The sequence below is a fragment of the Capsicum annuum genome, chromosome 3 (assembly GCF_002878395.1).
Source record: "Capsicum annuum cultivar UCD-10X-F1 chromosome 3, UCD10Xv1.1, whole genome shotgun sequence".
Taxonomy (NCBI): domain Eukaryota; kingdom Viridiplantae; phylum Streptophyta; class Magnoliopsida; order Solanales; family Solanaceae; genus Capsicum; species Capsicum annuum.
This window is the reverse complement of record NC_061113.1, coordinates 63,747,681-63,762,527: the sequence shown is the minus strand read 5'-3', so window position 1 is coordinate 63,762,527 and position 14,847 is coordinate 63,747,681. Positions and strand designations below refer to the sequence as shown.

The 14,847-nt window shown below is 32.5% G+C and overlaps 2 protein-coding genes across 2 annotated transcripts; one reads left to right on the top strand and one right to left on the bottom strand.

Annotated features, from left to right (window-relative positions):
- Nucleotides 1-2,911: 2,911 nt before the first annotated feature.
- Nucleotides 2,912-5,348, top strand: LOC107863786 (uncharacterized mitochondrial protein AtMg00810-like; the record flags this gene model as incomplete). Its single annotated transcript, XM_047408321.1, has 3 exons — nucleotides 2,912-3,940; nucleotides 4,405-4,494; nucleotides 5,343-5,348. Coding segments are annotated over 3 exons (1,125 nt in total), but the record flags the coding sequence as incomplete, so codon positions are not given.
- Nucleotides 5,349-10,657: 5,309 nt separating this feature from the next.
- LOC107865391 lies at nucleotides 10,658-10,993 on the bottom strand. The gene has a single exon (XM_016711663.2). The coding sequence runs from the start codon at nucleotides 10,899-10,901 to the stop codon at nucleotides 10,692-10,694; it is 210 nt and encodes a 69-aa protein (XP_016567149.2). The 5' UTR covers nucleotides 10,902-10,993; the 3' UTR covers nucleotides 10,658-10,691.
- Nucleotides 10,994-14,847: the final 3,854 nt, after the last annotated feature.

Below are 14,847 nucleotides of genomic sequence, written 5' to 3'. Positions count from 1 at the left end.
GAACTATGCATATTGGAGTTATGTCATGAAGAATTTTCTTCGTGGGAAGAATATGTGGGGTTATATCACTGGAGTAAAACCAAGACCTATCGATGATAAAACTGAAAATTTTGATTTGTTGGTGGACTTATGGGAAACTAATAACTCCAAGATTATCACTTGGATCAACAATTCTGTAACTCAGTCAATTGGTATGCAATTGGCTAAGTATGACACAGCAAAGGAGGTCTGGGATCATTTGGAAAGACTGTACACTCAGTCTAATTTTGCTAAGCAGTACCAGTTGGAGTATGATATCCGTGCTCTTCAACAGCATGATCTCAGTATTCAAGATTTTTATGCTGCCATGTCGGATTTGTGGGATCAATTGGCACTTACTGAATCTGCAGAGTTAAAAGGTTTTGGGCCGTACATTGCTAGACGGGAAGAGCAACGCTTGGTTCAGTTTTTGATGGCACTACGTTCTGACTTTGAGGGCCTACGTGGAACAATCCTTCATCGATCTCCCCTCCCTACTGTTGATTCTGTGGTTCATGAACTGATTACAGAGGAGACTCGTATCAAGTCTCAAGTGGATAAAGGGTCTAAAGTAACTACTACTCCTGTCGTGTTTGCTGCTTCAACTGATCAGTCTAGGCCACCACGTACTCAGACTCGACAATCTCCTAAAGTTGCATTTGATGAGTGTGCATTCTGCAAACAAAAAAATCATTGGAAGGCTCAGTGTCCGTTGTTACTTAACAAGGTCAAACAGCCTCAATCTGGGCAGCAACAGAAATATGGGCAGCAAAAGTATCCGTCACGCCCATCTGGTGCTCCTCCGTGGTCATCTCGTCCTCCACAGTTCGCTGCTGCTGCACCATCTGTAGATGTTGAGTCTGTTAGCACTATGCCACCTTCTGCGTTGGATCCCCAGGTTTTCGAACAGTTCAGACAGTTCTTCGTTTCTAATCCTACGGCCATGTCAGCATCTATGTCTCATTCGGGTTCAGTTTCTTCTAGTACCTCAGGTATTCCTTCCTCCTTGTGGATATTGGATTCTGGTGCGTCTCATCACATGTCCCCTCATTTGTCATCGTTTGGTTCTTTGTCACCCATTTCACCAATCTCTGTTATGTCCGCGAGTGCTGTACCTATGTCAGTCGAGGGTGTTGGTTCTGTTACTACCCCTCACATTGTCCTCTCTGATGTTTATTACATTCCCAAACTTGCTTTAAATCTTGTTTCGATCAGTCAGTTGTGTAAGGCTGGTAATTGGGTGTTTTTTTCTGATTCTGTTTGTGTTATACAGGACCAACACACTCAGAGGGTGATTGGGACCGGCCGTAGGTTGGGGGAACTCTATGTCTTGGAGAATCTCAAAGTGTCTGTAGTTGCTGCCTCTAGCATAGATTTATCTTCTTTTCGTTTGAGTCCTTTGTCTTCTCAGTTTTATCTTTGGCATTCCAGATTAGGACATGTGTCAGTTTCACGTTTACGTTTTTTGGTCTCTAGTGGTGCTTTGGGTCATGTGAACACTAGTGATATTTGTAAACTGGCAAAATTTTCTGCCTTACCGTTTAATAAAAGTGTGTCTTATTCTGTTGCTCCTTTTGATATTATTCATTCTGATGTATGGGGACCAGCGCCAGTATCCACTAAGGGTGGATCGACCTATTATGTTTCGTTTATAGATGACTATACTCGTTATACCTGGGTGTATCTTATGAAACGCAGATCTGATTTCTTTGGCATTTACAACAACTTTAGAGCCCTTGTTAAAACACAACATTCGGCTGTGATAAAGTGTTTCAGGTGTGACTTAGGGGGTGAATATACTTCTAATGACTTCACTCAGTTACTTGCCTCTGATGGTACCATACACCAGTCATCTTGTACCGACACTCCTGAGCAGAACGGTCTGGCCGAAAGAAAACATCGTCATATTGTTGAGACAGCACGCTCTTTACTTTTGTCTGCAGAGGTTCCTAGTATTTTTTGGGGAGAAGCAGTTCTAACTGCTGTATATGTGATTAATCGTATTCCTACTGCATTGACTTCAGGAATATCTCCGTTTGAGAAACTATATGGTCACCCGCCGAATTATTCTGCATTACGAGTTTTTGGATGTACTTGCTTTGTTCTTCGTCCTCATGTTGAACGAAATAAATTAGGGTCAAAATCAGCTATATGTGTGTTTTTGGGGTATGGTATTGGACAAAAAGGATATCGTTGCTATGATCCTGTAAGTCAGAAATTATATGTTTCACGACATGTCACTTTTTTGGAACATATTCCTTTTTATTCCATTCCAGCTAAAACCCATGATGTGACAAAGTCAGATATTCGGCTTATTGATCCCTTTGGGATTGACATAGAGGTTCCAGTTCCGGATTCATCCATGCCATCTGGTGTGCCACCTGATAGTGCTTCAGCCTCGCCTGTGCCTGAGTCTGCTCCTTCGACTGTTGAGACTGGAGACCCACCACCTCTGAGGAGGTCTACTCGACCTTGTAAGTCCACCAAACTGCCAGATTTTTACTATTCTACATATTCAGCCTCATTTGCTTCCTTTATTGCAAACATACATCATTTGTCTGAACCTGAGTCGTATAGAGAGGCTGTGTCTGATCCTCTTTGGCAGAATGCTATGGCTGAGGAACTTGCTGCTCTTCATCATACACATACATGGGATTTGGTTACTCTCCCACCTGGTAAGCATGCGATTGGTTGTCGATGGGTGTATAAGATAAAAACAAAATCTGATGGGTCTGTTGAGCGATACAAGGCAAGACTTGTGGCAAAAGGGTATTCACAACAATATGGTATGGATTATGAGGAGACTTTTTCCCCCGTAGCAAAGATGAAGACTGTTCGCACTATGATTGCTGTTGCATCCGTTCGACAGTGGAAGATATTTCAGATGGATGTCAAGAATGCTTTTTTGAATGGTGATCTCCACGCGGAAGTTTATATGACTCCTCCCCCAGGTATTGACCACCAGCCAGGTGAAGTTTGTCGACTTCGAAAAGCTTTATATGGTCTCAAACAAGCCCCTCGTGCTTGGTTTGAGAAATTCTCCACTGTTATTACTTCCCTTGGATTTGTCCCGAGTAACCATGATTCAGCATTGTTTGTTAGATGTACAAGTGCAGGGCGAATTCTATTGTCCTTATATGTAGATGATATGATTATTACTGGTGATGATCATAGTGGTATTGAGTTATTGAAGCATGATTTGGCTCATCGATTTGCAATGAAGGACTTGGGCTTGCTGCGTTATTTTCTGGGTATTGAGGTGGCTCAGTCTAAGAAAGGGTATCTTCTTTCTCAGACTAAGTATATATCTGACTTGTTTACACGGGCGCGTCTTTCTGACAACAGGACTGTAGATACTCCCCTTGAAATCAATGCACGTTACTCTCCTAGTGATGGTGTTCCATTATCAGATCCGAGTCTTTATCGGACTATTGTGGGTAGTTTGGTTTACCTTACGGTTACTCGTCCAGATATAGCACATGCAGTTCATGTTGTTAGCCAGTTTGTTACTGCTCCTACTTCTGTGCACTGGGGAGCTGTACTTCGTATTCTAAGGTATCTTCGTGGCACTCAGTTTCAGAATCTCTTGTTTCCCTCGACGTCATCTCTCGAGTTGCGAGCCTATAGTGATGCTGATTGGGATGGAGATCGCAATGATCGTAAATCCACCACTGGTTTTTGTGTGTTTCTTGGAGACTCTTTAATCTCGTGGAAGAGCAAGAAACAAGATGTTGTCTCTAGATCTTCCACGGAGGCTGAGTATCGTGCTATGGCTGTGACTACATGTGAGATTATTTGGTTACGTTGGCTTCTTGCAGATATGGGGGTTCACATTTCTATGCCTACTCCCCTGCATTGTGATAACAAAAGTGCGGTACAAATTGCAAAGAATTCTGTCTTCCATGAGCGTACGAAGCACATTGAGATTGATTGTCACTTCACCCGTCATCATTTACAGCTCGGGACCATATCGCTTCCTTTTGTTCCATCGTCTTTGCAGATTGCTGACCTTTTTACGAAGGCTCAGTCGGCATCTCGATTTCGTTTTTTGTGTGACAAACTCTCAATGCTTATTGCTGTTGCATTGTGAGTTTGAGGGGGGATGTTAGCCCATATGTTATTGGGCCTTTAGTTTATGGACCTTTAGGTTATTGGCTATGTATATATAGCCTACTCTTGCTTTAGTCAGTTTTATGCTTTTCAGATTATATTGTAAACCTTAGCCTTTCTTCCCTTCAATAAAGTTCTATTAACAATTGCATTACTCTTTATATTCTTGTCGATGTTACTTGGGATCAGAATTTGACCGAGTGTCTACTTATAAAAACACACGAACACGTAACTCATAAACTTGTAAGTTTGATTAGGAACTTACATCTTTTGCAGTTTGTGATTGTCTCTCTTACTAGTTCGGGTTTGGCCTTCTATGGAGGTTATAAGCTCTTCACAGGAGGAAAGAAAGAGAAGAAGGAAGAGGTACATTTCTTCTGTTATTCTTGTATTGGAGTATTTTGTAGCTATTAATATTGTTCTAACACTTTGGTTGAAGCAAATGGGTTATTTATTTTCTATGTTCGTATAGTGAGTCCAATTTTGTGCAAATGGCTGTAGAATATGCTAGGTTTTCAAATGTATTTAAATATTTTCTAGCATTTAGCTGACTGAAATTTGGACAAGTATTTACCATATAGGATTTGTTTGGTACGTAGGAAATTGTCTTTCATAGAAAATATTTTCTTGGTAAATAAGTAAACTATATTGTTCTGGGAGCGGGAGCATTTATATATAATCTAAGCAAACAGTATGAAGTGCGTGTTGGGATAGGGCGGTGGGGTGGAAGTATTGGTACGGGGAGTGTGTATCTTACTAACAAATCAATTATGTCAACATACATTTAATCTTCCCCATGTGCGTTGTAGAATCGGACACCCTTAGTTCCATGTTTGGATTTGAAACAATGACAACGGGTTAGAAATTGGTAAGTGACGGTGGGGGTTGGGAGAAGACAATCAATGGAATACATGGAACTTGTTTTCCCTACTTTCACTAGGGTGGTCATTTCCTTCTTTTGAAGGAACTTGGTTTCCAAAAAAAAAGATTCCAAGACATTTCAACCAACGAAACATGGAAAATCGAAAACGAATTTCCTCCCTATCAACGCACCCATAACTTAAACCAGTTGATTGCCTGATATGATGCCATTATTTGAACTGATAGAATCTAGAGCTAATCTAATCAAGCAAATCTTACATCATTCTTCTCAAGCAATTGAAATTTGATCTTTCTCTATATACCTGATCTGATTTACTTTAATCTCTTTGCAGAAATGATCATGCGGACATTGCGTTGTCTCTATTCACATGCAATGGAGTAGTAAGTTGCTAGGGTTTAGTGGCCTTGTTCAAGCCGATATTGGGATGTAATTTGTCGTACCCTATCTATTCCATTCTTGCTTTAAACTTCGAGTTGTCATGAAATGTTGATCGAGCAATCAACTATGAGTTCTCTCTTTTGTTGAAGTGTTAATCCATTTCATAACTGTCCCCATGAGTATGTTGAGGAGATGCATAACGAATTATGCGAAACTGCGTGTGCGCACACATTCAAAGTTGAATTTCTTATTGTGAGTTCAATATGTCCTAGTGAGCCAAATGCACCAGAGGTGTGGCACTATGTTATGTCTCTTGTTAACCTTTTTTTGTTTTAATAGAGGTGCTGGAAGTTTTTTCAAGTTATTTAGTTTTAAAATTTGACGTTCAAAATATAAGGTGTTACACCTTGTTTAGATGGTTGTTACATATACTGTTTCATAACGTATTGTATTATATGTACTGTACTATTATTTTGATGAAATGTTTGGATTGGTTGTGTCACTTCTGTCTTTCATAATGTCAGGAACAAACAATTTGAAAAAGATACGTACATGAAAAGTAGGGTACAATTTAGAGCTATCATAAGTACGATCGATATGATTATTAGATAATAAACCAAAAAAAAAAAAAAAAAAAAAAGCACCTGTATGATCACATGAAAACAAGTCATTACACAAAATGAGATTTATTCATTGTTACATAATAATGAATCTGATTATGTGATATGATTAAATTTAGATGACAGTCAAAATAGGCATTGTACTTAAAAGGGAAAAGGGTTAAAAATATCCCTTAACTATTTGAAATGGATCAAAAATACCATTCTTTTATTTTTGGTTCAAAAATATCCTTCTATTTATTTTTTTGGCTCAAAAATACCCCCTCTTTAATTTTTTGACTCAAAAATATCCTTCCGTTAATTTTTGGCTAAAAAATATCCTTCTCTCTAACAGAATGACACTTAACACACCACGTAGATAAAAAAAAACACTTAATCAGTCCACGTTAGCATACACGTGGAAAGTCACTCCATTAAATCCACCTAACAATCAACCCATTTTAATCTATTTAAAAATTTAATCCGATCCATATTCAAAAAATCCAAACCAAGAGGCAAAATTCAATTCTTCAATTTACATTTTCAAAATTATGAGACTCACTCGAGCAATTCTTGACCTCATCAACTTGTGGTTGTCCTACATTACCACTAAATGTCCTACATTACCACTAAACTTTCACTCTCCAAATTTTAATTTCATCTCTGAATTATCATTTCTCTCACTATAATCAGGTTCCTCATTAGACAAATTCAGATAGGACATCTAGTAGCAATTTCAGCTCTTGGAAATCGGGTCAACTATTTGAGGATCCAATTGTTTAGGATCGACCCGATTAAAATTCGATTCGTTCGGATCAACAATTTAAGAACCTAATTGTTTCCCCATCTTTCGCCTTGATCAATTCAAAATATCTGAACCCATCACATGAAAAATAAGCAATCAAATTCTTCAATTTTTTTCATTCTTGGATCGTAATATGAATGGAATTGAGTCTTTTAAATTAAAAAAATGGGTTGATAGTTAGATGTATTAAATGAGTGATTTTTCATTTGTGTATGTTGACGTGGACTGATCAAGTGACTTTTTTTATTTACATGGCGTGTTTGGTGACATTTCGTTAGAAATAAGGGTATTTTGAGCCAAAAAATTAATAAAGAAATATTTTTGAGCTAAAAAAATAAACAAAAAAATATTTTTTAGCCAAAAAATAAATAAAGAATATTTTTAATCCATTTCAAATAATTCAAACCTATTTTTGATCCTGTTTAAAAACACAATATGATAGGTCGTCAACCTTCCAAGCAAGCTGCAAGTATTGAAGTTTTGCATTTAAGTAGAGCACATGCAAGAGAAATAGATGAGTTTCTACTTCCCCTATATTGGTTGGGACTTGTGAGGCACATTCACCCATGTTCTTTCCACAACTACTGTTCAAACTCTCTCTTTCAATCCTTATATAATATACTCTCCCTTCCCATTTTATCCTTCCCAAATTGGCTAAGTTAATGTCCCATTTTATTTGTTCCATTTTACTTATCAAGATAAGACAAACTTTTCTTTCTATGTTTTACCCTTTGCATTAATTACTTTTTCTTAAAATGTAAACATCATTTAATAGAAATACTTTGGTAAACTAGTCATGTTATTTATTATTTTCCTTAATTGTTGTATCATCTCAATTTGAGACAAGTAAAATGGAACGGAAACTTCAATTAAACTCTAGCCCTTTTTTTTTTGGCACCATAGTTTGAACATTGACTCTTCTTTGATTCAGACCCCGTAACAAATTCACGACTTGCTCAAATATACAATGGTTATTTATTAATATCGACTTTTTTTTTTGGCTGCATGATATTAATTTTGACATGACTACTTTTTTTAAAAAGAAAGTTAAAAAGTGTCCTGGATTTATCACACACACAAATGGATCTTTTATGTTAAAATCTGAGAAGAAATTTCTACTTGTTTATACGTTCTTTTACTATATTTTTATTGTTTTTGTACATAATATATTAGCTGATGACATAATTTTTAAAGCATCCTTGTGACTTCAAGCTCAAATATTATATAGACCTTTTTTGTTTACCGCAGAGGCGTATATTTTAGTTAATTAATTTACGAAAATAAATTCAATTTGAAATTGTAAATAGTTAATCTTAACTATTAATCATATTAATATTACGTCCATCATCACATAGAAGTTTTGGAAAAACATGTTTTTTGAGAGGCAAAGATTGGCTATAAACTCCATCTCTTTTTGAACCTCTGGGAGTTTTTCCAAAGTTGAAATGTGCATACACTTTTGTACAGAGAATCACGTGTGTATTTGGTGTATAACCCCAACACTACTTAAATAATGATGAAAAAACAAAATTTTAATAATGAAATACAAACTAAATATCTCTGGGTACTATGTTACGTTCTTCTAAACTTTCCTTGTTCTTTTTTTTTTCCATGTGTGCACACTCATACATACACTTATATATTATGCATTTAGTTTAGTTTACTTTTTAATTGTGTAAAAATTACTTAACACTGTAATTCAAAGCCGATTTAATTTTTCTTTCAAGAACTCATCGATCAAATCATTTGTTTTTAGGATATCTGTATCTTGAGATTTATGGGAGCAATTCTTTTTTTTTTTTATAGGATGGACGTATCTTTATTAGGATCTACTAAATTCGGACTTGAGCATTACAAAATTCATTTTGTGGGCGTCGCTTCCAATAAGGTTTTTTCCATTGTGCCTAAGAGTTCAAATTTAAAATCTTTGATTAAGGATGGAGGAATCCAAACCATCTTACCAGAAACTATTTTGGTTAGTTTTTCCAACCAAATCATTCAACTCTCAAGTGTGGAACTTTAATTAAACTCTGTCCAAGTTTCTTTTTTGCATGCACCACGCTTTGTGAACCTCCCTTATTAAGTCGTCAACAAAAAATTTTCAATAATAATATTAAAAAGGACCTGAGAATTAAAATAAATTGAAAAGATGAATGAGTCACAATCCCCAATAAATGGATTTTCACGCATGCAACATTGCAACTGCTGCACCCTTCACTTAATAGAGAATTAGAATATTTTTGTGAGCTCAAGTATTTATTCAACGCATTCAATGAATTACACCACATGAATTAACCAGAAGTGGGTGATAATGAACCCTTAAACGTTGTATTAAACTTAAAGCTTCTCTTGTATGAACTATGAAGAGAATTCAACAGTTCATATATAATTTTCACTATTAAGAAGAACTCGGTACTCATAATGCAAAACTAGACACAAGCACCGGCCCCAACATATGTTACTCTTTTATCTCAATTTATATAATATAAATAAATTTTAAATAGTCAATTAATTTTTTTGTAAGATCTTTAAATATTTTAAGCTTTTAATGATATACAATGCATTTTATATAATTTTTAGACAAACATGTTACTTTCATTGTTTGAATTTATATGACACTGATGTAATTTAGAGAATCAATCAAATTTTCTATATAATTTGTAGATGTTTGTATCATCTTTAAACTTTTTAAGTTGTTAATTAGTGCAATTTATAGTATATTTACTTAATTTTCAGATAATATATGTCTAAATTTATGTGACACTGATGAAGTTTAGAGAGTCAATCAAATCTTTTACGTATAATTTTATATATTTTGAGTTGTTAATTATTGTAATTTATAGTACTTTCTACTATTTTCAAATAATATGTGTACTCCTCTCCTAATTTATGTGATTGTGATAGAACATGGAGAATTAATCAAATTTTATATGTCAATAATATTTTAAGCTATTAACTATTTTGCTTTGTGATATTTTTTCGTTATTTTTAAATAATATTCCTATGTCTTAATTTATATGGTTGATAGAATTTTGAGAGTTAACATTTTTTACGTTCTTTAAATATCTTAAATCATTAATTATTGTAATTTACAATAATTTTCATTATGATACGACAAAAATTTTAACGATACTATATAAATACAATCGCGAACTTACCCACTATAATTGTACAAGTTAGGTTTGAATCAATACAATATAGTAATAAATTTAAATAATAATAAAAATAAATATAAAAAGAAGCACAAGAAAAGAATATTTCCAACTATAACTTTGCTGTCAGAGGCTTTGTCAGAGGCTAACAGAAACGTATCAATTTGAACTATATTTGTGGTATGATTATTTTTTTTTTCTTTTTCTCTATATTTAAAACTTTTTATTATTTTTAAAGTTAAATCTTTACAAAACTATTGATTACATTTTTATTACGAACTTAAAACTTTTAAAAATTTGATACTTTTTTTAAAAAAAATTATTCCAACACGTTTATATATATTTCTAAATTTTTTAAATCTTCTTAAAATTAATTTTAGTTGATTTAAATTTCTTAAGCTAATGAAAAATGTATTAATTGTCATTAATTTTGATGACTTCTAATAAGAAAAAATTTTACTATTACTATAAATATATTTAATTAATTTCAACTCTTAAATATTAGAAAAAAATAATGAAAAAATGATTTTGTCTAAAACAAAGACTTTCAATGAAGGGCAAAAAGTTCAAATAGTCTTTCACACTTTTAATATACATATATATATATATATATATATATATATATATACTAATTAAAATTGAAGTTGGAATTCTAATGCAGATCGACTAGGTAGCATATATAATATACAGCATGAATATATAATTAAAATAGAAAGAGGAGAGAAAAGCGATTGATTGATAATTAATTATGTTGTGTAAGACTTGAGAATTGCACCACAGAAACAACAAACAATAGCCTTCCAAGATTTCCAATAAAAAGGGATATGACAAAATCTGGTGAGAGTACACATATCAGCTACGTGGGCACTGCAGTTGCATCTCGAACACGAACCAGCTACTGGTTTACGCTTTTTCATTATTCTCTTTCGATCCACCAGAAAACAAAAAAACACCATTGAAAAAGGACTTTAATTTACTTGCTAAAAAGTAGTGTTACTAAATATATATATATTGGAAGAGCAATTTCAAGAAACTCCTATACTTTGCTAAGTCATGCACCTCGGAGGATCTAAAAGAATGGTGGCTTAAGATACTATATGTAAGTATTAGGATACGTGACTTTCTTTTCTTTTTCAACTAATATGAATATCTTAACCAAAAAAAAAAAAAAAAACTAATATGTATATGAATATATATACATTTGACTATTAATAACGGTGTACGTACAGTTACTAGTAGGGTAATTAGAAGTAATTACGCATGACTTAGTATTTCAAGTCTCGCTTTTTTTTCTTTTTTTTTTAAGATTAAGACATTTGGATATGATCAATATTTGATTATTAATATGTATGTTAAGAAAAGGATGTCTAAATCTAAATATTATACATCTGAATATTGAATAATGGTGATGGTTGTGTCATGTGTGTATTGATGGTGGGTGGGTGGGTGGGTGGGTGGGTTGGGGGGTTGATGATTGATGATGGTGTTAGCTAATGGTGGTTACCGTTTATTATGGGTAGTAGCGAGTGATCATTCGATGACAGTTGATGACGATTATTAATATTAATTTAAATTGGATGATAGTAATAGCTAAAATATTGATAATGTTATTTTTTGAGTATAAATTTTTTTATTAATAATAAGAATTTCAAGTACAAGTTCGAACAACTTATGAATTATCAAAATGAAGTTCAAATTATTTTCTGGAAAATAGAAAAACCATCAAGAACGAGATGAAGAAATGAAAGAATTAAGTTCACCGAATTTATGATGTGTCCTTAAGAAATTTATTCTTTCTATGATAAAATATCCTGCTATGATTAAATAATTCACTTTAGCAAATAGTGATACCTCAAATTTGTCGAGCTGCAAACTCACTCAACGATTTGTAAATCACACTTGAGTTTTTTGAATTGAGGAGAAATTAGGTATTTATAGACATAAAGAGTTGTTAGCTAGCACCTGCGTCCGCAGATGGCCAGGTGGGTCGCGTCCCTTTGAGGTGCGTTGCGACATACATGTGTCCCTTTGAGGTGCGTTGCGACATACATGTTGTTAGCTAGCACCTCTGTCTGCAAATGACCAGGTGGTCGCGTAGGGTTGCTCTGCGTTCGCAGATGGTCAAATGGGTCGCGTCCCTTTAAGGTGCGTTGCGACATACATGTTGTTAGTTAGCACCTGCGTCCGCAAATAGCCAGGTAGGTCGTGTCCTTTTGTGAGATGCTTTGCGACATACATCCGTACGCATATGCTCGTGTTTGTCCGCAAATATAGAAATTTAAGATTAGATATTTGGATCATAATTCTCAAATTTTAAATTTTATCCAAAGAGATAGTCTCTCGATCGATCATTATTCGAAGTCGAGCAATGGTGATGATTACTCGAGACTTGTCTTTTTCTTGCCTCACTATCTACATAAAGGAATGCTTATATATTTAAGCATGAAAAACTTTATTTGTCCCACCAATGTGGGAGAATACTTTTTCCACAAGTAAGTACACATTTTCACTTTTCCTTCATTTTTCTTTTCTATTTTTCATTCACTTTCATCACAAGCCCAACAATTAATGATTGTGTTGTAAATTTCTATGACTCACATAATTAATTTATTTGCTGCTTTAATAATAATTGAATAAGTTAAATCATAAATCTGTATGAAGAAATTACCTAGTAGGATTTAAACTACTAACTAATCTGTTAGTAGGATAATTACTGATGTGAAAACAAAACTGCCTACTCTCCATATTATAAAAGAGATCCTCTCTCTGTCAAAACTAGAATAAACTCCATCATATTTTATTTTAAAATGTAAGATTAAGAGAGTGAAAATACTTCTACTCTTGGTTACTGTGCTTCCGCTAAAACTATGAAAAATTCAGGTAAGTAATTCTTTACTGAATTTGTTTATGTGAAAATTATTAAGTTCTACGTTCCTGAATGATTGATAGGATTATATATAAGATTGTTAAGTTTACCTATGGTATCAAAGCGAGGTTTAAGAACTAGTGGTTTTCCATCAATATTAATGTTCCTTCTAATTCTGTGAATTCCAATTATATTTGTTCGAAATTTGACAGTTATCGGAATAATAAAATTTTTGATAAATTATGATTTATGTGTCTGAAGAAATTGAACTACGTATGTTTTTCAAAACTTTATAGACTAATTAATTGGTTGTAGTGGTATGGTTTGAAAATTGTATAAATTTATAGGATGTAGTTTTGGCAGAATTACTGTATTATGTCATTTACTGTATTTATGGCATTTTGACCCAAAGTGGACATTTTGACCCAAAAACAGAAAAGAAAAATAATTACTATTAGTTAGTTAATTTTTTGACTGTTTTGTCTGTAATAGTTATATGACGAATTCTGAATTCCGTGATGCATTGTTTGTTGTCTATTGTTAATAATAAAATATTAATTATGAAGATTGCATTTTTATGTCTATTGTTTTATCTCTGCCAATGCAACATGATTATTGTGGGAACCGCCAAACTTGAGAATTCAGTGCATGTAATTTATGATAACTATTCGTGTATATATATAGTTTTTTTTTGGATAAGAATGCTGTGGCCATAATTTTTTGACCATAAAATAGTCATAAATGCAGAAAGATCTTACTAACGTTTTACTTAAATAAAGAAAAAGTAAATTTTTAATATTAAATGAAACTAAAATTTATGTGAAATAAGTTGTTACTATCATTAAATGTGAAAGAAAATTAAATTAACTTTATTATGTGGAACCCACCTAACTTCCTCCATTGCATTTTCATCCTTCTCCTTCAATCTTTAATTTAATCTTTTTTTGTTTAAATCAAAATTTAAAACTAGTTTTATTACTACATTGATCATAATTATTTACAATATTTTTTAGAAAAGTTCATCAACGATTATTAATATATTGATCATAATCCTTTAAATTATTTTTTAAAAAAGTTCATCTTTGATTAACTAATTTTGAACTTATCACAATAATAAATTTGTTATTATATAAAAGTCATTCGACTCTAAAGTTTATCACATTTTTTTAAAACATTAGCTAGGGTTGATAAATATGAACAATATAATTTTTATAATGTGTCAGTGTTTATTATATTTAAAGTATTTTGAATTTTGATTACCAATATTGAAATATTTTGAAATTAGACTTACAAAATTAAAATTTTTTTTAAATATAATAATTAATAAAATTATTTAATTAGAATGCATATTTTTTGCCATAATTTTTTGGCCAAAAAATGACCATAAATGTATAAAGACTATACTAACCTTTTCCTTTAAAAAATAAATAAAATCTTTATTATCTTCTAAATTCAAGAAGTTAAATATAACAAAAATTTATATTGAATAAATTATGACTATCATCAAATATGAAAGAGGAATATTTATTTAACTTTAAAATGAGAGACCCACCTTAATTTCATCTTCTATCCAATCACACCCTCCCATGTCGTCCTTCTCCCTCAATTTCTCTTTAGTTTTTCATTTTTTATCAAAATTTAAAACTAATATTATTATATATTGATCATAATTCTTTAAAATATTTTTGGATAAAGGCATTAGTGGTTAACTAAATTTTGAATTTATCACAAAAATTTATTTATTTATTAATTATATAAAAGTCATTTCATTCTAAAGTTTATCACAAAAGTGTTTTTCTTAAAACATTAACTAGGTTCAACGAATATGAAAAATATGATTTTTATAATGTGTCAATGTTTATCATGTCTAAAATATTTTGAATTTTGATTATCATTAGTGAAATATTTTCAAATTAGACTTATAAACTATTTAAATATGGTTTAAATCTATTAAAATATCATAATTAATTAAAACTATTTAATTAGAGGATATATTAATAGTGAATATAGAAATATTCACAAGTTATCAAATTACC